The sequence below is a fragment of the Molossus molossus genome, unplaced genomic scaffold, assembly GCF_014108415.1.
Source record: "Molossus molossus isolate mMolMol1 unplaced genomic scaffold, mMolMol1.p scaffold_m16_p_26, whole genome shotgun sequence".
In the NCBI taxonomy this organism is placed as follows: Eukaryota; Metazoa; Chordata; class Mammalia; order Chiroptera; family Molossidae; genus Molossus; species Molossus molossus.
The window spans coordinates 3,662,967-3,682,511 of NW_023425362.1; the positions used below are offsets into that span (position 1 = coordinate 3,662,967).

Consider the following 19,545-nt stretch of genomic DNA (forward strand, 5'->3'; position numbering starts at 1 on the left):
TTTCCCAGGGCAGTCACCAGAACTCCATGGTAACTACTTCCAGGGGCTGGGGTGGGGGAGGTAGAAGGGTACAGGGGAGATAAATGATGATGAAGAAAGATTAAATTTAATTTTTAAAAAATGTAACTACAGTTCTGGTAAACATAACCCCAACCATTACAACCTTTGGAATGCACTGTTTTCTTCGATTTACAGAAAACACAAAACCTTAATTTGAACAGATGCTACTACACTGATCACTTTCATTCAGTCAAAGTGAATGACGATGGAGGAAATGCTTACTTTGTAATAATCAAAATGTGTTCATGTGCTTCCTGAAACCAGTGCTCTGAACAGGCGTGTGGGCGTGAATGCTCAGACCAGAAAGGAACAAAACCCACCATGAACACACACATGCAGAGGTCACAGTTTAATTCAGAAATCAACTTTAATTACTGACACTTTCGGTGCCCTTATTAGACTCAAGGGAAAGTAGTGAGCACGTCACACCCATTATCTCACTTAATCCTCTCAATGACCCTATGAATGGGCCCTAGTTATTCCTGATCACTTGACCAGGCTCACATCCAACCCTCCGAAGAGGCCAACCGCCACAGTAAACTCAGCCTTGCACGTTTTCTTCTAACATTAGTGCGGCTCAGATGGCAGACAAATATACCTGACATTTTACTAGGAACCCTGCCAACTGCTAAATCATTAACTGCTCTACAGCCTCTCCATCAGTGGTGACACGTTGCATAATTCAAGTAGACGTGTTTCTTAACAATAAAGCAATACTGGTAAAACACACCAATTCAGAGGCCAAAGGTACCCTGAAGCACCAGCGCTCATCCGGTACCAAGGAAACAAGAGATGCTCTAGAAAACAAACCTCCCACTCAACTTAAAGTGACAGGACCCTGGAGCTGTAGGGATCGTAAAGGTTGCTCGATGCCAAACACCCTTGTTCTGTAGCAGTGAACACTGAGACTCAGAGATGTGCTGACTTGGCCGGTCCCCCAGGAGTTAGGAGCAAGTCGTCAACTACTCCTGGCTCAGGTTCTATCAGCTTGCCACTATCCTGGGCATTTCCTGGTCCACTGTGACTCCAAAACCTCACCTAAGGCCTAATGTCTACCACGTTTACCACCAAATCATTGACCAGAGTCCGGGGAACACTGAATCTTTACCAGTAACGAGCCAGACAGCTTGGCTGGCTGCAGTTTCACCTGCAGCCTCAATTTCCAAAACCCCAGAGAACAGCCAGCAGGAAGACGTCAGAGGCTGCAGGAAGAAGCCTCGGGCAACGCAACCAGCTCGGGACAGTTTTCTGTTTGGTCTTTGCTGCTGAGCACATGCCTTAGCACACGGAACAAATAAGGAGGGCTAAGCGGGGACAATGCCACCACTCAAGAGGTCTTCATGCCCCTGGCAAGGGGACACCCCAGGCTCCCTGGAGGAAGGAAGTTAAACACCCGGGTTCTCCTTGTACCACTTAATATAGGGGTAAGTTACCACCTCCGAGCTCCTTCCTTTATCTGTACAAAAGGAATAATATCTTAAACCTCACAGGACTGCTGGGAACACAAGAGAGTTGGCATTTCAAAGAACAAAACTGAGCCCTGGCCAGTTTGGCTCAGTGGTTAGAGCGTCGGCCTTGGGTCCAGAGAGACCCGGATTCGGTTCCCACTAAGGGCACGTACCTCGGTTGCAGTTTGTCCCCAGCCCTGGTTGGTCATGCGGCTGGCAACCACTCGACGTGTCCCTTTCACGTCGATGTTTCTCTCTCTTTCTCTCCCCCCCCCCCACCCTATCTGAACAAAATATGGAAAAATTTCCTCAGGTAAGGCTAATAATAATAATAATAAAAGAACAAAACTGGCCTGTGTTTCTCAGTGGTTAGAGCATTGGCCCACACACCAAAGGGTCTCCTGTTCAATTCTCAGTCAAGGGCACATACCTAGGTTGCAGGTTCAACCCCCAGCCCTGGTCGGGGCGCATGCAGGAAGCAACCAATTGATGTGTCTCTCCCACATCAATGTTTCTCTCTCTCTCTCCTTCCCTTCCACTAGGTCTAAAAATCAGTGGAAAAAGTATTCTTGGGTGAGGATTAACAAAAACAATCTTCTCTCCTCTTCTAAACCTTTCCACGGTCTCCCTTAACCTGACAAATCTCCATGCCTCCGGAAGTCCTCATGCTCTCGTCTTGACTCCCACAGCCTGCCCTCTCCTGCCACTCACGTCTCAAGCGCTGCCCTCTGCCAAACTTCCCAGCTTCTCCCATCGAGGTCTCCCCTCCTCGGAACACTTCCCTCACCCCTCCCTCCACTGGGCTCCTCTCTTCCTTCAGCCTTGGGCTGGATCGTCCCTGACTCAGGGCAATGGAAGGGGCCAGGGCACGGGGCCCTCAGGAACAAAGCTGGGTTCCCCCCATTTAAGAACCCTCTCCTACCACCCTGAGAACCTCTTCCGTTGCGGGAAGCAATATCTCTCCAGCCACCCCCCGGGATGAATCTCTTCTCCAGTCATACTGCTTGCTTTCCAAAATCCGATGTGCTTCGTAGCACGCCTCCGGCCTTTTCACACTCAATGACTCGCAAACTTCAACCTCAACCTCCAAGAATCAGCTCACCTGTTACGGGTCACTTCCTCCTTAACACCCTTTCTGAGAATCCGACCCCCACCCCGGCTCAGCTCAAGGTCACTGCACTGCTATTATCACCATATAAAAACTTCCTATTTGCTTCCTCACCCTCCTCCAAAGAGGCCCTGGGCGCAGGGGCCGAGTTGTCTCCAAGTCCAGCCAATTTGTGGAAACCCGAGCTTTCAAAAACGAGTGAGTTCCAGGAGTGAAAAGCTAAGAGGAGGAGACAACCTCCAAGCATCTCTACTTGCCCCTCACGTACTTAGTTCAACCTCCCTCCCCATCAGATCCGACTCCAGACTCTCCTTGGGCCATACGAGTCTCACCAAAGAGCATTAAAAGTTAAACACCGTCCCTGCTGTGGCCTCGATGCAACAGTAAACACAAGGCAGACGTGGGCGCGGGGAGCACCGCCCCGCTTGCTTACAAAGGGTCGGCAGTGGGCCGCTTGTTCGGGGTACCAAGAAGTCACCGTCCGAGGGCACTCTGCTGACGCCCGCGGGCCAGGGACCCCGGCGACACGCGCCGAGACCCGCGTGCGGAGGGGGCTCAAGGCGGGCTGGACCTGGGCAGGGGCGCGCAGGGCGGCGGCCGGGCACCGGGCGCGAGGGGGAGGTGGCACCGAGGCGGGCGGGGGCGGGAAGATCTGGGGGTCCTGAGCGTATCTTTAGAGGGTCCTGAGGGGCCTCGGTGGTGGGAGGCCGTCTGGGAACTTCGGAGTCTCGGGAAAATCCTTAAGGGTTTCGGGGTTAGAAGAGTCCTGAGGGTGGCAGGGGCCAGAGGTGGCCGGGGACCCCGACAGGACCAGGAGACCGGGGTTTCCGAGGGAAGGGGGAGCGGGGCTGCTGGGCACCGAGGCCTGCCCGGGTCGTGGAGGTGCCCGAGGATCCCGACAGTGTCAGGGGGCCGGGTTCCCCAGGGGCCGAGGCGCACCCTGAGGTCTCGGGGTCCTGATGGCCTCTCCACCCGGGGTCGCTGGATCCCGCCTCCCCCGCCTCTCACCTGCGGTGGGAGCCCGCGCTCCCGCCGCCTCCCCCGCTCCGCGGTCCGGGTCTCCGCCGTCCGGGCGGCCGCTCGCGCTGGGCGGGGCCGGACGGGCTGCGGTGGGGGCTGCGCGCGCACGCGGGAGGCAGCCGCAGCGGATGCCGCCCGCCCCCTGCCGCGACTCCCACGGTGGCGGCCGGCGCCGCCGCTATGGCTTCCCCCGCGCGCCCGCGGGCGCCGCGCGAAGGTTCCGCCCCGAAAGCAACGGTCCTGCGGAGGGCGGAGCCAAGGCTCGCGCCCGCGCCCGCGCCCGCCCCCGCCCGGCGTGGCTCCGCCCTCCACGGAGGCCCCGCCCCTGGGGATCTCGGGCGCAGGTGGGTCGCGTGCGCCAAGAGACCCCTTGCTCTGAGCCTGCGTCTGAGCCGCATCTGTCCGCGATCGCCGCGCGAATCGGGTTCCTCCTCTGCAAAGTGGGGGGGCGCCCCACGCGGGGACGTGGCGAGCATTAAGTGCGGTCGGGAGCGCCCCTCTGCAGCACCCCGCACCGCGCTGGCCTCGGGTCCCAACACGCCCTGCTTCCCAACGACCCCTGCCCACCTAAGTTCGCCACCAGCTCCCCCAGCCTTTCCTTGGAGCCCTCACCACTGTCGGGAAGTCGCTGCTCCCTCCCCTCGCGTGAGCGCGGACCCCGTCAGCCAAGTCCCCCCGGGCCCCGAAGCAAGAACGCTGCAGGGCCCAGGATCCCGTCCAAACGTTTATGGACGCGAGTGGCCTCCTAGTGTGCTCCTGTTACCAGAGGGATGAGGAGACCTTGATCTTATCATCTTGAAGCAACGATTTCAATCAAGAGACAAAGCTTACAAAAGCAAGCAAGAATTTATTGATGGCAGCAGAAACACACTGAGGACAGAGAAACAAGGAAGGACGTGGAAGAAGCAACAGGGGAGGCTGGGCTGCCTCGGCTCACTGGGAGTCAGCGCAAAGGGGGCCTTGGGGACAGGTGCAGGGACTTAGCCCAGGAGGAGCTGCTGCTGCCCATTGCTCCCCAGGTTGCAAGTCTGGGGGCCCTTGGAGTTTAGGAGATGCATGCCTGTGGGGGAAGGAGTGGGGGAAGGGAACAGCAAGAGCATGCTCCCTGCAGGAAGGACACACTGGGACCTGGGACCTTCTTTCCCAAGGATTAAAAAAAAAAAAATTTTTTTTCTTCATTGCTTTTAGAGAAAGAGAGAGAGAAACATCATTTGGCTGCCTCCTGCATGCCCCCACTGGGGATCGGGCCCACAATCTGGGCCTGTGCCCTGATCAGGAACCAAACTGGTGACCTCTTGGTTCAGGGGTCAATGCTCAACCACTGGGCCACACTGGCCAGGGCTTTCTCAGGGGTTTTAAAGGCTGAGTATTTAGGGGAGGGTCAACAGAATATGCATCAGTTTTATGCTGATATACCAAAACAAGATTTATTCTCTTAATTTGTCTGCCCTTGGGTGTGGTTGGCAAATGGCACTAATTGGATTTGTGCTGTCTGTTTCCCTGGGAAGGGTGATTTAAGCTACTTACCCTCTGGTTGGGGAGAAGGGCAAACCATTTACCCTTTTTTTTTAAATCCTCACCCGAGGACATTTTGCATGTATCTTCAGATAGAGCCAGAGGGAGAGAGGGAGGAAGAGAGAGAGAGAAACATCGATGTGAGAGTGACACATCGAGTAGTTGTCACCCACATGACCCCAGCTGGAGCCTGGAACAAACTGCAACCGAGGTACGTGCCCTTAGCAGGAACTGAACCCGGGCTTCTCTGATCTGTAACCACTGTGCCAAACCGGCCAGGGCGAGCCATTTACTCTTAAGTGTCTCTGGTTTAGGGAAGATGGGGCTGACTAGGTGGCTGCAAACCGCTCTTTAACTATATGTCTTAGTTTCCTATCCCACTTGTCCTGGAGTTTTCCTAGCTTCTTGCCATTTTATAACACTTCCCTCATCAAGAAATTGTTTCCTTCCAAGGCTGATAATAATAGGGCCAGCTTGAGTTTGGAGCCCATCAGGCCCTGTGGCCTCTTGCCCATCCGTGCACAGGTTCCATGTCTGTACGACGGGGTGATGCTAGTTCCCACCCCTGGGGGTGGTTGAGAGGCCTAAATGAGTGGGCGTGGCACAGGGGCATACAACTGGATTAGTGTGCCCCAGTGATCAGATGGTTCTAGTGGTCTCCTCCCCCCTTACTCTGCCACTGCAGTCTTTCTGTGCCTGAGTAAACTTTCCTGTTCAGGATCAAAAGCCACTTACTCGCCCAGGCAGTGTGGCTCAGCGGATTGAGTGTCCTCCCACGGACTGAGAGGTCTGGGTTCCATTCCTGTCAGGGCAGGTGCCTGGGTTGCAAGCTCGATCCCCCAGTAGAGGGCATGCAGGAGGCAGCCGATCCATGTTTCTCTCTCATGGATGTTTCTCTCTCTCTCTCTCTCTCTCTCTCCCCCCTTTCCTCTCTCTAAAAAATCAACAAAAACTTTTTCTTTTTAAGCCACTTCCTCTGCCCAGCCTTCCTCAGCCTGCCCTCCTGCCCTGCCCAAGCCAACCAGAGTTAATGATCATTTCCTCTCTCCTTAGCACGTTTATTTCTGCCTGGTTTATAAATTGGCTGTTAACATCCCCCAACCCACACAGAAGCCTCCTGTTTGTGAGGGAAGCTGTGCTGGCGAGTTTCAGCAGCCTGTGAACTTTAGGGGGCGTGGAGCCCAGGACACTGTGGGGCCAATGACTTGAGAGTGAACGAGGCAGGCGGGGCTTCCTGTGCAATGCCAGGCTCTGGCCTGAGCACTTTGTACCTGTCCCTTCACTTAGTCCTGGGAACAACCCTGTGAGGAAGGTGCCATCCTTGTTCCAGTTTGGCGGGAGGAAGCTGAGGCCCTGCAAGGTGCCCAGGCAGACCCATGCTACAGCCCACACTTAACCACCACGCATGCAGCTTGCCATCCTCTGGATGCAGGGTTGAGATGCAGTACAGTTCAGTTCATGCTCACCTACTCCTGTGCTGAGTGACGGGCACCCAGACCTGCAGGAGACCCCAGCACGGACCTTGAAAAGCATGGCCCTGTGGGGCAGGTGCTGTCAGAGACCAGACCCACGGTGCAGAGGGGTCCCGGGCGGGGGACATCCCAGCGCAGGCTGGAAATCTCAGCCTCTCTACCCAAAAAACTCAGCCCAGCAGCCTTAGGGGCATAAGGCCAGGAGAAGGACGCCTTAGAAATAGCCCCGCCCCCGCCCCCGCCCCTGCCCCCATCCAGGTGAGACACAGCTTCTCTCAAGCTGCCAAGCTGTGGAAAATTACTGAGAGGCCTTGCCACCTGGCCGTCTTGAGCATGCTCAGAGTAGATAAGAGGCTGGCACAGTAGGTTGGCAAGGGCGGCACGGCACTGGTGTGCGGGTGTGTCACACTGCTGAATGCTGCAGGTGTAGGCGTCCATGTCCCAGCGTCCACCAGCCCCCACGAGCACGTCTTAATCAGTGAACGAAGGGGTAAGGGTGTGTGTGCTGCCCCGAGACACCAGTGTGTGTGGAAGGACATGCGTGTGCGCGCGCATGTGTGTGCTAACTCTTCATGTGCACGTCTTCCTCCCCACACTCACTTGTGCAGTAGGCATCACTATTCCCCTTTAACGGGCTGAGAACACAGAGGACTCACCATAACGAGGCCACGCGGAAGGTGCCATTGGAATGGCTGGCAGTGCTGTGTGGCCACAGAAGGTGCTTAAATTGGGAGAAAAGAGAGAAGGGACAGAGTCCCAGGCAGGGGCACTCCAAAGAGAACAGAAAGACACCAGGGACCACCTGACCGTCCTTCCACCCTGGAGAGGAGAGACCCGCAGCATAAGACACAGATGCCCTGCAGCCCTGGACCACGGCCTCAGACAGAACACACCACACCCTCCGGCTGGGCGCGTGTCCCCGCCTTACACATGCATGCTGCGGACACCCTCATGCAAAAGGCATACATTAAGCCTGTTGGACACACACACACACACACACACACACGCGCGCGCGCACACACACACACACACCATCAGTTTCCCACAAACCCCAGTATGCCCCACCCCTGGGCTGCAGCCTAACGGACTGCGATGCCCTCGTTGGGCAGCAGGTGGGGTGAGTGGGGCTCCAGCGGCACTGCCAGCCCGAGAAGGGAGGAGGGCAGCCTGGCCAGCGCATCTTGAAAAGGAGGTTCATTAACCAGTGTCACCCCCAATAAAGTCAGTTTTTTAAAAACGGGGGAACAGGAACAAGCTCTGTGCAGTGTATCAGTAGTAACCCCCGGGATTGATAGAATCAAGCTCGAGTTGCCTGAGACGTTCACATGAGGAGATGGGGTGAAGGCTACACTGACCTCCCTCTACCTTTTCGCCAGCATCCAGCAAATCTATAGTTATTGCAAAATGAAGGTGGGTTGTTGTTTTTTTATGCTACAGTCGCCTCGGGAACCAGTTTGGCAGTTTCTTCACAAATGAGTCATGCACATGCCCCGCCGCCCCGCCACCCGCACCTGGGTGTGCAGAAGTAGCAGCAGGTGCCCACGAGGCCGAGAACGGTCGGCAGCTCCGCTGAATTCCCCGACCTGGAAACGACCCACACAGGTCGCACGCACGAGGTCAGGGAGCCCAGAGAGTCACTTCCTTGCCCCAAGTCACACAGCATGGCCGCAGCGATCAGCTGCTGAACCATGACTGGGGGAGGGACAGAAGGGCATCTGTGCAAGCTCAGCTCCGAAGGTCCTGCCGGCTCAGCCGCGGGGACGGGGAGCCTTCAGATTCCGAGAAGTGAGCGAGAGAGATGGCTCCCCTGGGTGTTCATAATTAGAACTTTCTGTGGAGCCTGAGTCCAGCCCAGAGCCCACGAGCCAGCATCTCCCACCCGCCCCTGCCCACCGGCTTGGCTCCTTCTTCGGAGACTGGATGGAGCAGCGTGCGCCCCTCCTGTCCTCCAGCAGCACCCAGAATCCACCGTCACTCGCTGGAAAATGATGGTGCGCCCTCTCCCTGGTGCCGCACTGAGCGGGAGCTGCAGTGACCGGGACCAACGGAAGGAGGAGGGGCTGTTTGGTCTGCAGAAGCGTGGGGGTTGGGTTTAGGGGACACAGAGTAGCACCTGCCACTGTCTCAGTGACAGCGCGGTGCTGGGACTGAGGAAGAGAATAGATGTCGGAGACAGCAGGGTCAGCCAGGGGAGCTGGCGGGTAAGGATCGCTTCCCGACGAGTCCTTCCTGCCTCTCCGGTTGTCCCTCCTCCGGGCCCCAGAGCAGAAGGGGCTCTGTCCTTGACCGTCTGTGTCACCCCTGACCGAGGACAGCCAGTCCCAGGCCTCCCAACACCAGCTCTGAGAGCACATCAGAGAGCCTCGCTGGGTGCGCTCCGGGACTGTTACAGCTGACAGACCCGTCACATCACACAAACACCGAGTCCCTTTTAGACTCAGACAGCAAGAGAAAGATGAACAAAGATGCCAGCTCCCTGCCTTCCTCCTCCCATGGGCCGAGGCCGAAACCAGTGACAACTGCCCCCCGGAAGGGGACACCCTGCTGCTGAGCTGACAACTGCTTTGGCTTCTCCAGACCCCTCCCAGCCTTTAGGCTCCTTCTCAAGGCCTCTGCTGCCTGACGTTGCAGCTTGGGGATCCCCCTTGTGCTGTGTGCCCCGAGCCCCCCCAGGGCCCCCTGGAGCACCCGTCATCCTGCTGGGCTTGTTCCTGCTCAAACCAACCCCGCGGACAACCCTCTTCTCCTTTCGGTGGGGAGCGGACTGGTCTCGCACCTTCTGCAAGAGGGGAGCAGTCTTGCTACCTGGCCCAGCAGACGGAACTAAGGCATCTGAGCGGAGACCTGGGGCTGGAGAGCCCCTTCACCCCCGAGTGAACTCGGCACCCTCCTCTGTGTCCCCGCAGCCTTTTCTGTCCTCCCGCTGGGACCGGAAAGCATGGAGCCCGGGCTTCCATGGCCTTGAAAAGAACCGTCTACTTCAGCCCATTTCACAGATGAGGAAGCTGAGCCAAGAGAGAGATGGCTGCAGAGAGGACAAGGTGTGCCACCGGCAGAGCTGGTTTCCAGCATGAGGCCAGCAAACCCCAGACGACATCCAATAACTGCACGTACGGCCTGTCTCGGGGGATCCCTGAGGCTCACGCGAGGTGATCACAGAGGACCTGAGCTTCCTGTTTCACAGGGTGAGGTCAGACCGCCAGCTGTGACAGCCCTGACAATCCGTCCCCTGCCTCCACCCTCCACAGAAACAACCCAGCCACTCAATACGCATGGACTCATCCATGCATCAGCTCACTCACTCCGGAAGTCAGCAGTTCTCCACCTGTGGGTCGCAACCCCTTTGGGGATCCAACCACCCTATCACAGGGCCTAAGACATAACAGGAGCAAAATTACAGTTATGAAGTAGCAACGAGAATAATGTTATGGTTGGGGTCACCATAACATGAGGAACAGGATGAAAGGGTCGCGGCATTAGGAAGGTTGAGAACCACGGGTAAGTCTTTATTGATCTCAGATTCTTGGGAAGATTTTATCCAAAGCTTTCCTGCAGTTGGACCAACGGGCCATGTTTCGCCGTCGGTGGGGTCAGGGTGTGCTCACTGGCTGCCCCAGCTCCCTCCAAGGCCCGAGGGCAGAAGGCCGCCAACCAGGACCGGCCTGGCTCAGTCCTGGAGTTTGCTGGCATACACCTCGGCCCTGTCCAGGGGCAGCCCCCGGTTCACAGACGCGTACGAAGGCTCCGAGGTCCCTCGGGACTTAGGGACGGCCTCCTGGGTGATCTGGGAGTCGTGCGTGGTTTCCCCGTCAGAACCGCCCATGTCCCTGACCAAGAGGATGGAGAGAGCAAGGGTTAGGGGCGCAGAGTGGGCGCAAACCCCATTTGCTGGCCAGGGACCTTTCTCCTTGGACACTGCTTTCAGAGACGCCATCTGGGGCATTCATTCCATAGACCAGCCTTCCCAGGGCATTAACTATGTGCCAGGTCCTGGGATGAGGGAAGTACTGCCCTTGGAGCCAACAATCTACAGGTTTTACTGTGGGCTGAGCCCTTGGAGGCCACTGCCCCATCCCTAAAGAGCTAAGACTGTGCGGGGAGACAGACTACAGCAATGCCCAGACAGAATGCACAAATCCAGGTGGGAGCCACCGGAGGGCTCCCTGGAGGAGGAGGCAGTTACTCTGGGGGGTGTCTGGGGCAACAGTGAGGAGCCCTGTGAGGCTGGAGCCAGGGATGACAGGAGGGACACATGGAAGCACCAGGCTAAAGTCGGAGAGCAGGACCTCGGGGAGCCAGATTAGGGTGTTGCCCCAAGGGAGAGAGGAGCATCACCATGTCCTGAGTGCTCCTAGGCTAATCTCATCTATTGTTTGTGTTTTTATTCATTTAAATGTCGGAAGGCAACTTGATTTCCACGTTCACCGCCCCGTCCCCATCCCTGGCTAATTTCTAATTTCACCTATTTCAAGAAGCGTTTCCACCTGCTTCCCCCACCCCCAATGGGGCAGGCACCCTCTTGATCCTCAAACCCCCAGGGCTCCCTTTCTGAGAAGCACAGAGCACGTGACTTTTCCATCCATTCCTGTCTCGACGAGAGTTTGCTCCTGCGGTCCCTTCCTCCAGGAAGCCCACCGTGATACCTCAGGCAGGATCTGCCATCCTCCGGACCCTCCCGCCACCTGTAGGTGCCTTGATCCACTCCCTGCTCAAGCTGCCCCAGACACCCCATGGAGACCTGGAGTCCTGACCCAAATAGACACAAGTCAGAGCTGTGCGTGAGGGTAGGAGACGGGGCTCTGGTCCCACCTGCTTTAACTGGCCGCGCGACCTTGAGCCACCCTTCTCCCTCGGGCCTCTGCTCCCCATCGTACCAGTTGGGTGACTTACAGTGACAACAAGAACTACGCCTTGTTTAGTGCCCGGGCACTGCCCTGCGGACTGGAGATCATTTCACTTCACCTTCTCAGCAACATGGCAGTAATGTGCACTAGTAGCTCCGTGTTCCAGAGGAGACACGGAGGATGAGATGCGTGTCCAAGTCGTGTAATTGTAAGTGTCAGACCTGGGATCTGCCCACAAACCCTCCCTATCCAGCTGACCCTGACCTTGGACGCCCAGGACTCAGCTCCCCTCCTGGACCGCACCCCGCCAGGATGGAAGGCGGCCCCCTTGCCTGCTGGGCTCCCCCTGCCGCAGACGACCCTCCCAGGGGAAGGCGTCCACGTATCCCCGCCACCTGCCTCCAGCTGGCGGGTACTCACACGAGGCTCAGCACCACGGCGCCCGCAAAGCCCAGGAGCAGGAAGAAGGGCAGTGAGCCCAGGATGGACGTGATGACAATCATGCCGCCGCTCCGCCGGCCTGGCCACGTGTCGATCGCCAAGTACGGGGTGGCTAGCAGGACACAGACCCGTTACCCCCCAGACACGGCGCGCTCAGCCACCTCCCAGGGCTGCGCAGGGTCTTCCCAGGACAGAGCAGGGACCGGCTCTGCGACAGTCTCCCCTCAGCCTTGAGGTGCTTGTCCCCACATCCCAATTCCCAACTTTCTCTTGAGTGTGTCTGGTCTCTTCCTCTTTTAACTGGCTTTGTGCGTAATTTTAAATGATACACGGACTCCAGTCTTCTAATGAGAGGGATGGGATACAGATGACAAACTATTAAAATAAAGGTGAAGCTGAGGGCCCTCCCTCTGCTCTGGCCAGTGTCAAACAAGTACAGGTCCTACTGTGAGCTGGTCACTGTCCCGCCATTGTCCCATGTGGAACCCAGCACACCCCGTTCTGCAGTTCACTCAAAGCAGCTCAGCAAGACGAGTTCTTTGTTCAAGGGCACTTGAACCCCAGGCTCGAGCCTAGAGGTCTGTCTGGCCCCAAAGGGCACGTTCTCCCCCCAGACTGACCTCAGGTCTAGTGTGTTTGTCTGGATCACCCAGAGGAACCCTGCCGGGGAGGAGGCAGAGCAAGGATTCTTCCCATTTCTCAGAGGTGGAAACTGAGGTCGTGCGGGGCTCACACAGCAGTGAGACGTAGGGGCTGGGCTCGCACTCAGGATGCTGGGTCCCAGGGCAGCATTGTCCCAGTAGGACACAATGCGTGGGCGGCCACAGGAGGGGCTGGCCGGGAGCCAGAGTAAGAAAGACCGCCCTGGTCACCCAGGCCAGTCTGTACCCCTTTGACAGCTCTGTGACCTCCGGCCACCTTGCAGAGCCACTGAGTGCCTCACACCGTGGTTACTGTTGGTAGCAGGAGGCGCTACAGGGCCCATCTCGGGACCAAGCAGTCTCATCTTGGGGTCCCAGGTGTCGCAGGTGGAGAGTTGTAAAGGTCGGGTCATGTGCCATCAAAATCACCCTTGGAAAGCTCTCTTGTTGCCCCTAAGGTTCAGCAGACACGAGTCTGTGTGTAGAACCTCGGCTCTGTGTTGAGAACTCGGTGGAGGCGTCAGGAGGGACAGGCAGACGCCGGGGCCCCAGCCTCCCGCCACCTCCAGAGTTCAGGCCCTGCCACAAGGGAGCCTCTGCCCATGGACGTGGTGATGATGTTTGTTGCTGTGAGGATTCAACAAAGGGGCCGCTTGGGCCCTAAACTCAGGGTAAACCGCCGCACAGACGCAAATGCGCCGGGAGGGCTGGGAAAAGCAGCTGACTGGTCACAGTGACATGGGTCCAGCCGCCCCGCCGGCCCAACACCAGCAGCCCTCCCTGTCCTCTGCCACAGCGCCTGGCCTCGAGGAAGGAAGGGGGAGGGGGAGGGGGATATTTCAGGTGAAGTTATTTTAAAATGGTCCGGCTGGGCCCTGGCTGGTTTTGCTCAGTGGTTAGAGCGTCAACCTGCGAACTGGAGAGTCCCGGGTTCAATTCCCACTAAGCCTGAGGGCACGTACTCAGTTGCAGTTTGTCCCCAGCCCTGGTTGGGGTCGTGTGGGTGGCAACCACTCTATGTGTCTCTCTCACATTGATGTTTCTCTCTCTCTTCCCCCTCTCTCCCTCCTGTTCTATCTGAAGATAAATGCAAAAATGTCCTCGAGTGAGGATAAAAAATAATAATAATAATAAATAAATAAATAAATAAATAAATAAATGAAATGAAATGGTCCGACTGGTGTGGCTCAGTGGTTGAGCATCGACCCTGCACCAAGAAGTCACCAGTTTGATTCCTGGTCAGGGCACATGCCCAGGCTGTGGGCCTGATCCCCAGTGGGGGGCGTGCAGGAGGCAGCTAACTGATGTTCTCTCTCATCGATGTTTCTATCTCTTTCCTTCTCCCTTCCTGTCTCTCTAAAATTAACAAATGAAAAAAATATATTTTAAAATGCATTTTCCTCATAAGCCAATGGCCTGCCTGCGTCTGGGGAGCGTTCTCAGAGCGGCGGCCGGAGTCTGCTTTCCCAGGTTCCCCCAGGACCACCCTGCCCCCCACGCTCCACCCTCAGCGCCACTCACGCCGGTTGGTTCGGATGGGGTCCGACCACAGGGTCTGGTCCTGTACCAAGCCTGTGGACATATTGACAAGGACGTACTTGAACCTGGAAGGAGATGGAGCAGGGGTGACTTCCATCCACCCGTGAGCCCCGGCCACAGGCAGATGGAGGGTTGGGATGCTGGGCTGGCGGCGGAGCAGGGACCGCTGGATGGAAATCTAGGCAGCCATAGGCGGGTGCTGGGCAGCAGGATGGTGCTGGACTTCGCTTCAGCACCTTTGCCACATATCACTGCCGGGACCCTCTCTGAGCCCGGAGGCACCTCCTCCGGGAAGCCTTCAGCATCAGTGACCTTCCTCTCGGCTCCCCCCGGGGGCGCGTCTGTTTCTCTGTTACACACATGACACGCGTATCGTCCTCCGTGCACTTTTGCCTCCCACTAGTCCTGGCCTGTCCTTGGTCCCACAACAGGGACCTAAACTATAATAATATCCATTCCCCACCCCCACTCCCTGGGCTAAGGGCTACATTTTATATGCAGAAAACCCCACCCAAGCATTGCAAACCGTAAAGGAAGACCAGGAGGCCCAGCCCGAGATACCCAAAGCCCACTTAAGGTCCGTTTAAAATGGTGACTAGCCCGGCCGGTGTGCTCAGTGGATTGAGCATTGTCTGGTGAACTGAGAGGTCCCCGCTGGATTCCTGGTCAGGGCTCGTGCCCAGCTGTGCACCCAACCCCTAGTGGGGGGCGTGCAGGAGGCAGCCGATTGATGGTCTCTCTCATCGATGTTTTATCTCTCTCTCCCTTCCTCTCTCTCAAATCAATAAAGAAAAAAAACTTTTGCCCTGGCCGGTTTGGCTCAGCGGTTGGAGCGTCGACCTGCGGTACAGAGAGACCCAGGTTCTGTTCCCGCTAAGGACATGTACCTCGGTTGCAGTTTGTCCCCGGCCCTGGTTGGTTGTGCGGGGGGCAGCCACTCGATGTGTCCCTTCACATCGATGTTTCTCTCTCTCTCTCTTCCTCTCTCCCCCTCCCGCTCTATCTGAACAAAAAATGGAAAAATGTCCTCGGGTGAGGATTAAAAAAAAAATTAAAAAATTAAAAAAAAGAAAAAAAACTTTTAAATGATGGATATTCTGAGAACTAAGAAATTGACAGCTTCTAGCTTAACATGTAAAAAAGCAGTTAAGACCCTTAAAATCTCTAATCCTCTACTTCTCTGGGTTAAAGAAGAGAGTTCCAGAGGCTGGGACACAGATGTGTCCCCAGGTGGGGAGCCCGAGGGTGGGGCAGAGAGCTCCTGCCCTGCCTGGTGATTGGACCAAAGCAGGGAGGGGGCGGGGAGACGATGGCAGACGAATGATGACCTGGCCCCACGGGAAGCCTAGAAATACAGACTCCAATCTAGGCATCTCCATGGTAACAAGAGTGGCTTTGGCCCCAGGTAAGACCCTCTGGCCGTGGGTCAGGGCTAAGCCCCCAGCTCTGCCCTGAGAAAATGCTCGAAATACCTATGGAAAGAATGAGGGACCCACTGGGCAGTGGGGCAGGGGGACAAGGTGTGCTGGAGGGAGGCAGGAAAAACAGAGGATGGGCACCTCGGACAGGGCTCTAGTTCATGCTGGGCCCCTGCTTTTTACCAGGTGACCCTGCCCTCTCTGGACCACAGTGTCCTTCCCTGTCAAATGAAGGGGGGGGGGGTGACTGCCACCTGCCACCTGGGTGATGAGCCAGGATCAGGGCCATGACTTGGGGGACCCGGTGCAAGAAGAAAATGCAGGCCCCTTGTCAAACATTCGAAGACAGCGGAGCACAAAGCCAAGTCGGGGCCCTTCGGAGCGTGGGCCCTGTGCACAGTCACGCGTGTGGCCTCTCACACTCTGCCAGCTCTGGGCCTCCCTGAGGTGGGGCTGGGGCACCCTCCCTGGCTCACCCCGCTGCCCACACCCACCTGTATTCCGTGGCTGCCGACAGCGGCGGGTTGCAGAGGCCCTGGAAGTTAGGGTCGGAGAGGCAGGCTCCATCGGCGCCCACCCTGACCAGGTATGCGTTCAGGATCTCCGGGGCCCGGGACACATCCCCCACGGCGTCCAAGCTGGGCAGGTCGCTGCAGGGGGTCAGGTCAAAGACCACGGCCTTGTAGGGGCCTGTTCTCCCCCCTCCTGTCTGCCGGAACGTCCAGCTCAGCGGGGTCCTGCTGCTGTCCTGCACAGAGGCGTTCCTGGAGCTGGCTGGAGGGCAAAGCTGGGAGTCAGGTTCTGGCCACCCCAGCTCAGTCACTCACTCAGTCATCGAGCGCTCCGGGACACCCTCTGAGCCAGCGCTGGGCCCTGGGGTCGCTGCTCCCTTGAAATGGAGGTGATGGTCCTTTGTGCCGCTCCCACCCACCTCATCTTGTCACAGGCCTGTAACTCTCCCACCCCATCAGGCTACTGTCATGTCCTCGCTGAAAACCCCAGATTCTCTCTTCTGTGGCAGGGGAAAGGGTCACGTGGTGCGGGGGGCAGCGTGGAGGCAGGCAGACTGTGCTGGGTCCCAGGCCTCCTCCTCACTCGCTGGGTGATCTTGAACAACTCAGATCCTCTGGGCGCGGCCCTGCCATGCGAGAAAAATGCCCCGCCATGCCCACAGATCGGGCACAGGCGGGCAGTCCCTAAATGTTTGCTGAAAAAGCAAAACGGTGACCCTGAGTGAGCCGTTGTAAGCGGCTAGTTGCTAGAAATGGAAGAGGTTGTCCCTGAGCTCCTCTCGGAAAGCCGGCACTGCTGCCAGCGACGGGGAGGGCTGCCCTGGAGCCGGCAGGGTCTCTGCCCTGTGGTGGGCATCGTAACACGGCCGAGTCTTGAACAACGTGGCGGTTAAGGGACACAGCTGAAAATCTGCATGTAACTTTTGACGCCGCCCAAATTTAACTACTAATAGCCTACTGTTGATCAGAAGCCTCATCAATAACATAAAGTCAATTAACACCTATTTTGTATGTGATATGTTATTCTATAGGGTATTCTTCCAATAAAGTTAGATAGAGAAAGAAGATATTACAAGAAAAAATACATTTACAGTATTTATGGAATAAAATCTGCATGTAGGTGGACCAGTGCCGTTCAAACCACGTTGTTCAAACCTGTAGTTACCTGGCAGGCTGGCTGTAAATTTCAGCCCTAAGGTGTGCAGAGCACCTGGCATGAGGTAGGTTGATGCTGTTAGATTTCCCCCACTAGACTGATGTCCCTCAGGGCAGGGAGAGGACTGTGACTGTAGCACCCAGCCCAGGGTGGTCACAGAGCAGACACAAGTGCAGTTGGCGAGGTGCATGGAGCACCCCCTACCTGCTTTCTCCCCGCCTCCCTTCGGACAAGTCAAACCCATTTCAGCATAGCGGAGGGAGACAGGGCCCTCACCTGAGTCGACCAGGACATAGAGGTAAATTTCATAGGTGCCATTGAGGGCCACCATGCTGTCAAACATGCAGAGAGGTTTTTCCAAGGCCACGGTGCTGAGGGTAGGGTTGTTGGTGGCAAAGGTCACACTGGCCAGTTGGGGCTGGAGGTTGACACCTGGAGGAAGCAGTGAGGACGGGAGCTGACCCCCGGTGGAATGTCCACACCCACAGGCACCCTGTGCCCTCCTCCCGACACATGCACACACACATGCACACACACGTCTGCATGCAGTTACTGAGCCCCTGCTGAGTGCCAGCACCAGGGTTCACCCTCCCACGGGCCACCCCAGGAACCTGCCTGCCTCAGACAAGGGCAGCACCCCTGGCCCCACGCAGCCGCCCTGGCCAGGAACCAGAAAGTCCAGCAGATCTGCTGCCCTCTCTCTCCCTCCACAGACGTTCAGTCACCAGAACTCCACTGCCCCTCCCACGCATCTCTCCACCCAGCCCAGTCTTGGAGACCCACCCTCTTCACCTGAACCCTAGTAACAAGCCCTTCCCCTCCGCTGCTCTCTAGTGTGCAAACTGACCGCGACACTCTCCTGCTAGGCCCTCCCTGGCTCCCCTGCCCCCCAGTGCAGTCCAGTTTCTCTGAGGGGCAGTGAGGTCCTGACGTGCCGACCCTTGCTTCGCTGGGTCCCCAGCTTCAACTTCTTGCACACCCCTCACCCCAAGCTCCAGCCACTCGGATAGGCAATGGAGAGGAGGTTCTCCGGCCGGACCTCGCCGCCCCCCTCCGCCTGAACCTGAATGTCCCCCAGTCCAGCAGCAGCACGAGTCCAGTCCAGCGCCTTCTCTGCTCTCCCACCGCCCCTGTGCGTCTGTTTTCTGCAGCACCCACCACAGAGCTCTGCCACCCAGAGCCCAGCAACGCCCACCAAAGGAAGCTTATTAATCAGCGTTGGCCATAGTAACATCTGGGCCCCGGGAGCCTGCGCAAGGCCTGACACGGAGCAGACATCCGTGTCTGTTCCCGGAGAGAATAAATGAGGTTCCCATTCCCAGTTCCCCTTCCCATCCAGGCTCCTCTCAGGGCTCCTGGGGAGGGTCAGGGTGCAGGACACACTCCAGGGCAAGCTTCCCACCCTCCCTGGCTCGGCCCCCTCCTCTCATCAACCCTTACCCAAGCACAGCCGCAGGCAGCCGAGGGCCAGCAAGGCCCAGAGGGAAGGCATCACCTGGGACTAGGGGCGACAGAGCAGGTGGCGGTCCCGGAGCGAGCGCACCCCGCGCCTTGTTCCTGCCGCGCACCTGCCGGCCCTGCGCCCTCCGCGTGTCCCGCCCCTGCGCGCTCCAGCCAATCCGCGACCTCCTGGAGGACTATTTGCATACGCCCCGCCCCCGGCTTCCCAGGTTTGAGTGGGCGCGGGGGCTTTACCTAAGCGCCTACTAGGTGCAGACTTGGGCAGTGCTTTCTTTCCAAAATATGTTTTCATTGACTTTTTAGAAAGAGAAAGATCGATGTGAGAGAGAAACATGGATGGGCTGCCTCCTGCACGCCCCCTACCAGGGACCCAGCCTGCAACCTGGGCACGTGCCCTGGCGGGGAATAGAACCGGGACTTCTCAGTCCACGGGATGATGCTCAACCCACTGAGCCACACCGGCTGGGCCTGGGTGGTGCTTTCACCCCTGTCTCTCATCTAATGATAAGTGGGGGGCAGGCCACCCCTCTTTGAGCCTCAGTTTCCATACTTTAACATGGGGACACTAATTCCTATAACTGTGTATATAGACCCTACAAGGACCAGGCCCTCACTGGCTCTTGTGAAGATGAACTAGGTTAACCAGTGAAAATGCTGTTATGGGTCCTGGCTGGGTAGCTCAGTTGGTTAGAGCGTCATCAGGTAGGCCAAAGTTGTGGGTTCGATCCCCCATCAGGGCACATAACAAGAATCAACCAATGAATGCATAAATAAGTGGAACAACAAGTTGATGTTTCTTTCCCCCTTCCTCCCTCTCTCTCTCTAAAAGCAATTATTAAAAAAAAAAAAAAAAAAAGTGCTATCAGCCCTGGCCAGTTTGCTCAGTGGTTAGAGCATCGGCCCGTGGACC

General features: G+C 57.1%; 2 protein-coding genes across 2 annotated transcripts in view; both read right to left on the reverse strand.

The window, feature by feature from the left end:
• FAM118A (family with sequence similarity 118 member A) overlaps nt 1-3,673 on the reverse strand; it is a 37,329-nt gene extending 33,656 nt beyond the window's left edge. Inside the window, exon 1 of the mRNA XM_036278193.1 lies at nt 3,625-3,673. The gene's annotated coding sequence lies outside the window, so the exon portion shown is untranslated. The remainder of the gene's footprint in view (nt 1-3,624) is intronic.
• A 6,617-nt stretch (nt 3,674-10,290) lies between these two features.
• UPK3A (uroplakin 3A) lies at nt 10,291-18,711 on the reverse strand. The gene is made up of 6 exons (XM_036278231.1): nt 18,615-18,711; nt 17,451-17,606; nt 16,001-16,280; nt 14,071-14,153; nt 11,888-12,020; nt 10,291-10,450 (listed from the first exon to the last, which is right to left on the reverse strand). Exons 1-6 carry the CDS (start codon nt 18,664-18,666, stop codon nt 10,291-10,293), a joined length of 864 nt encoding a protein of 287 aa, XP_036134124.1. The 5' UTR covers nt 18,667-18,711.
• Between the last annotated feature and the right edge of the window lie 834 nt (nt 18,712-19,545).

Bases quoted from the DNA above. Each gene is read 5' to 3' on its own strand.
- UPK3A (XM_036278231.1), bottom strand. From the start codon at position 18,666: ATGCCTTCCCTCTGGGCCTTGCTGGCCCTCGGCTGCCTGCGGCTGTGC. The intron at 12,021-14,070 runs GTGAGTGGCGCT...GTGTCCTGCTAG, and splicing joins CCCCATCCGAACCAACCGGC to CCACCCCGTACTTGGCGATC. The intron at 10,451-11,887 runs GTGAGTACCCGC...CCTCTTGGTCAG, and splicing joins GCCGTGGTGCTGAGCCTCGT to GGACATGGGCGGTTCTGACG.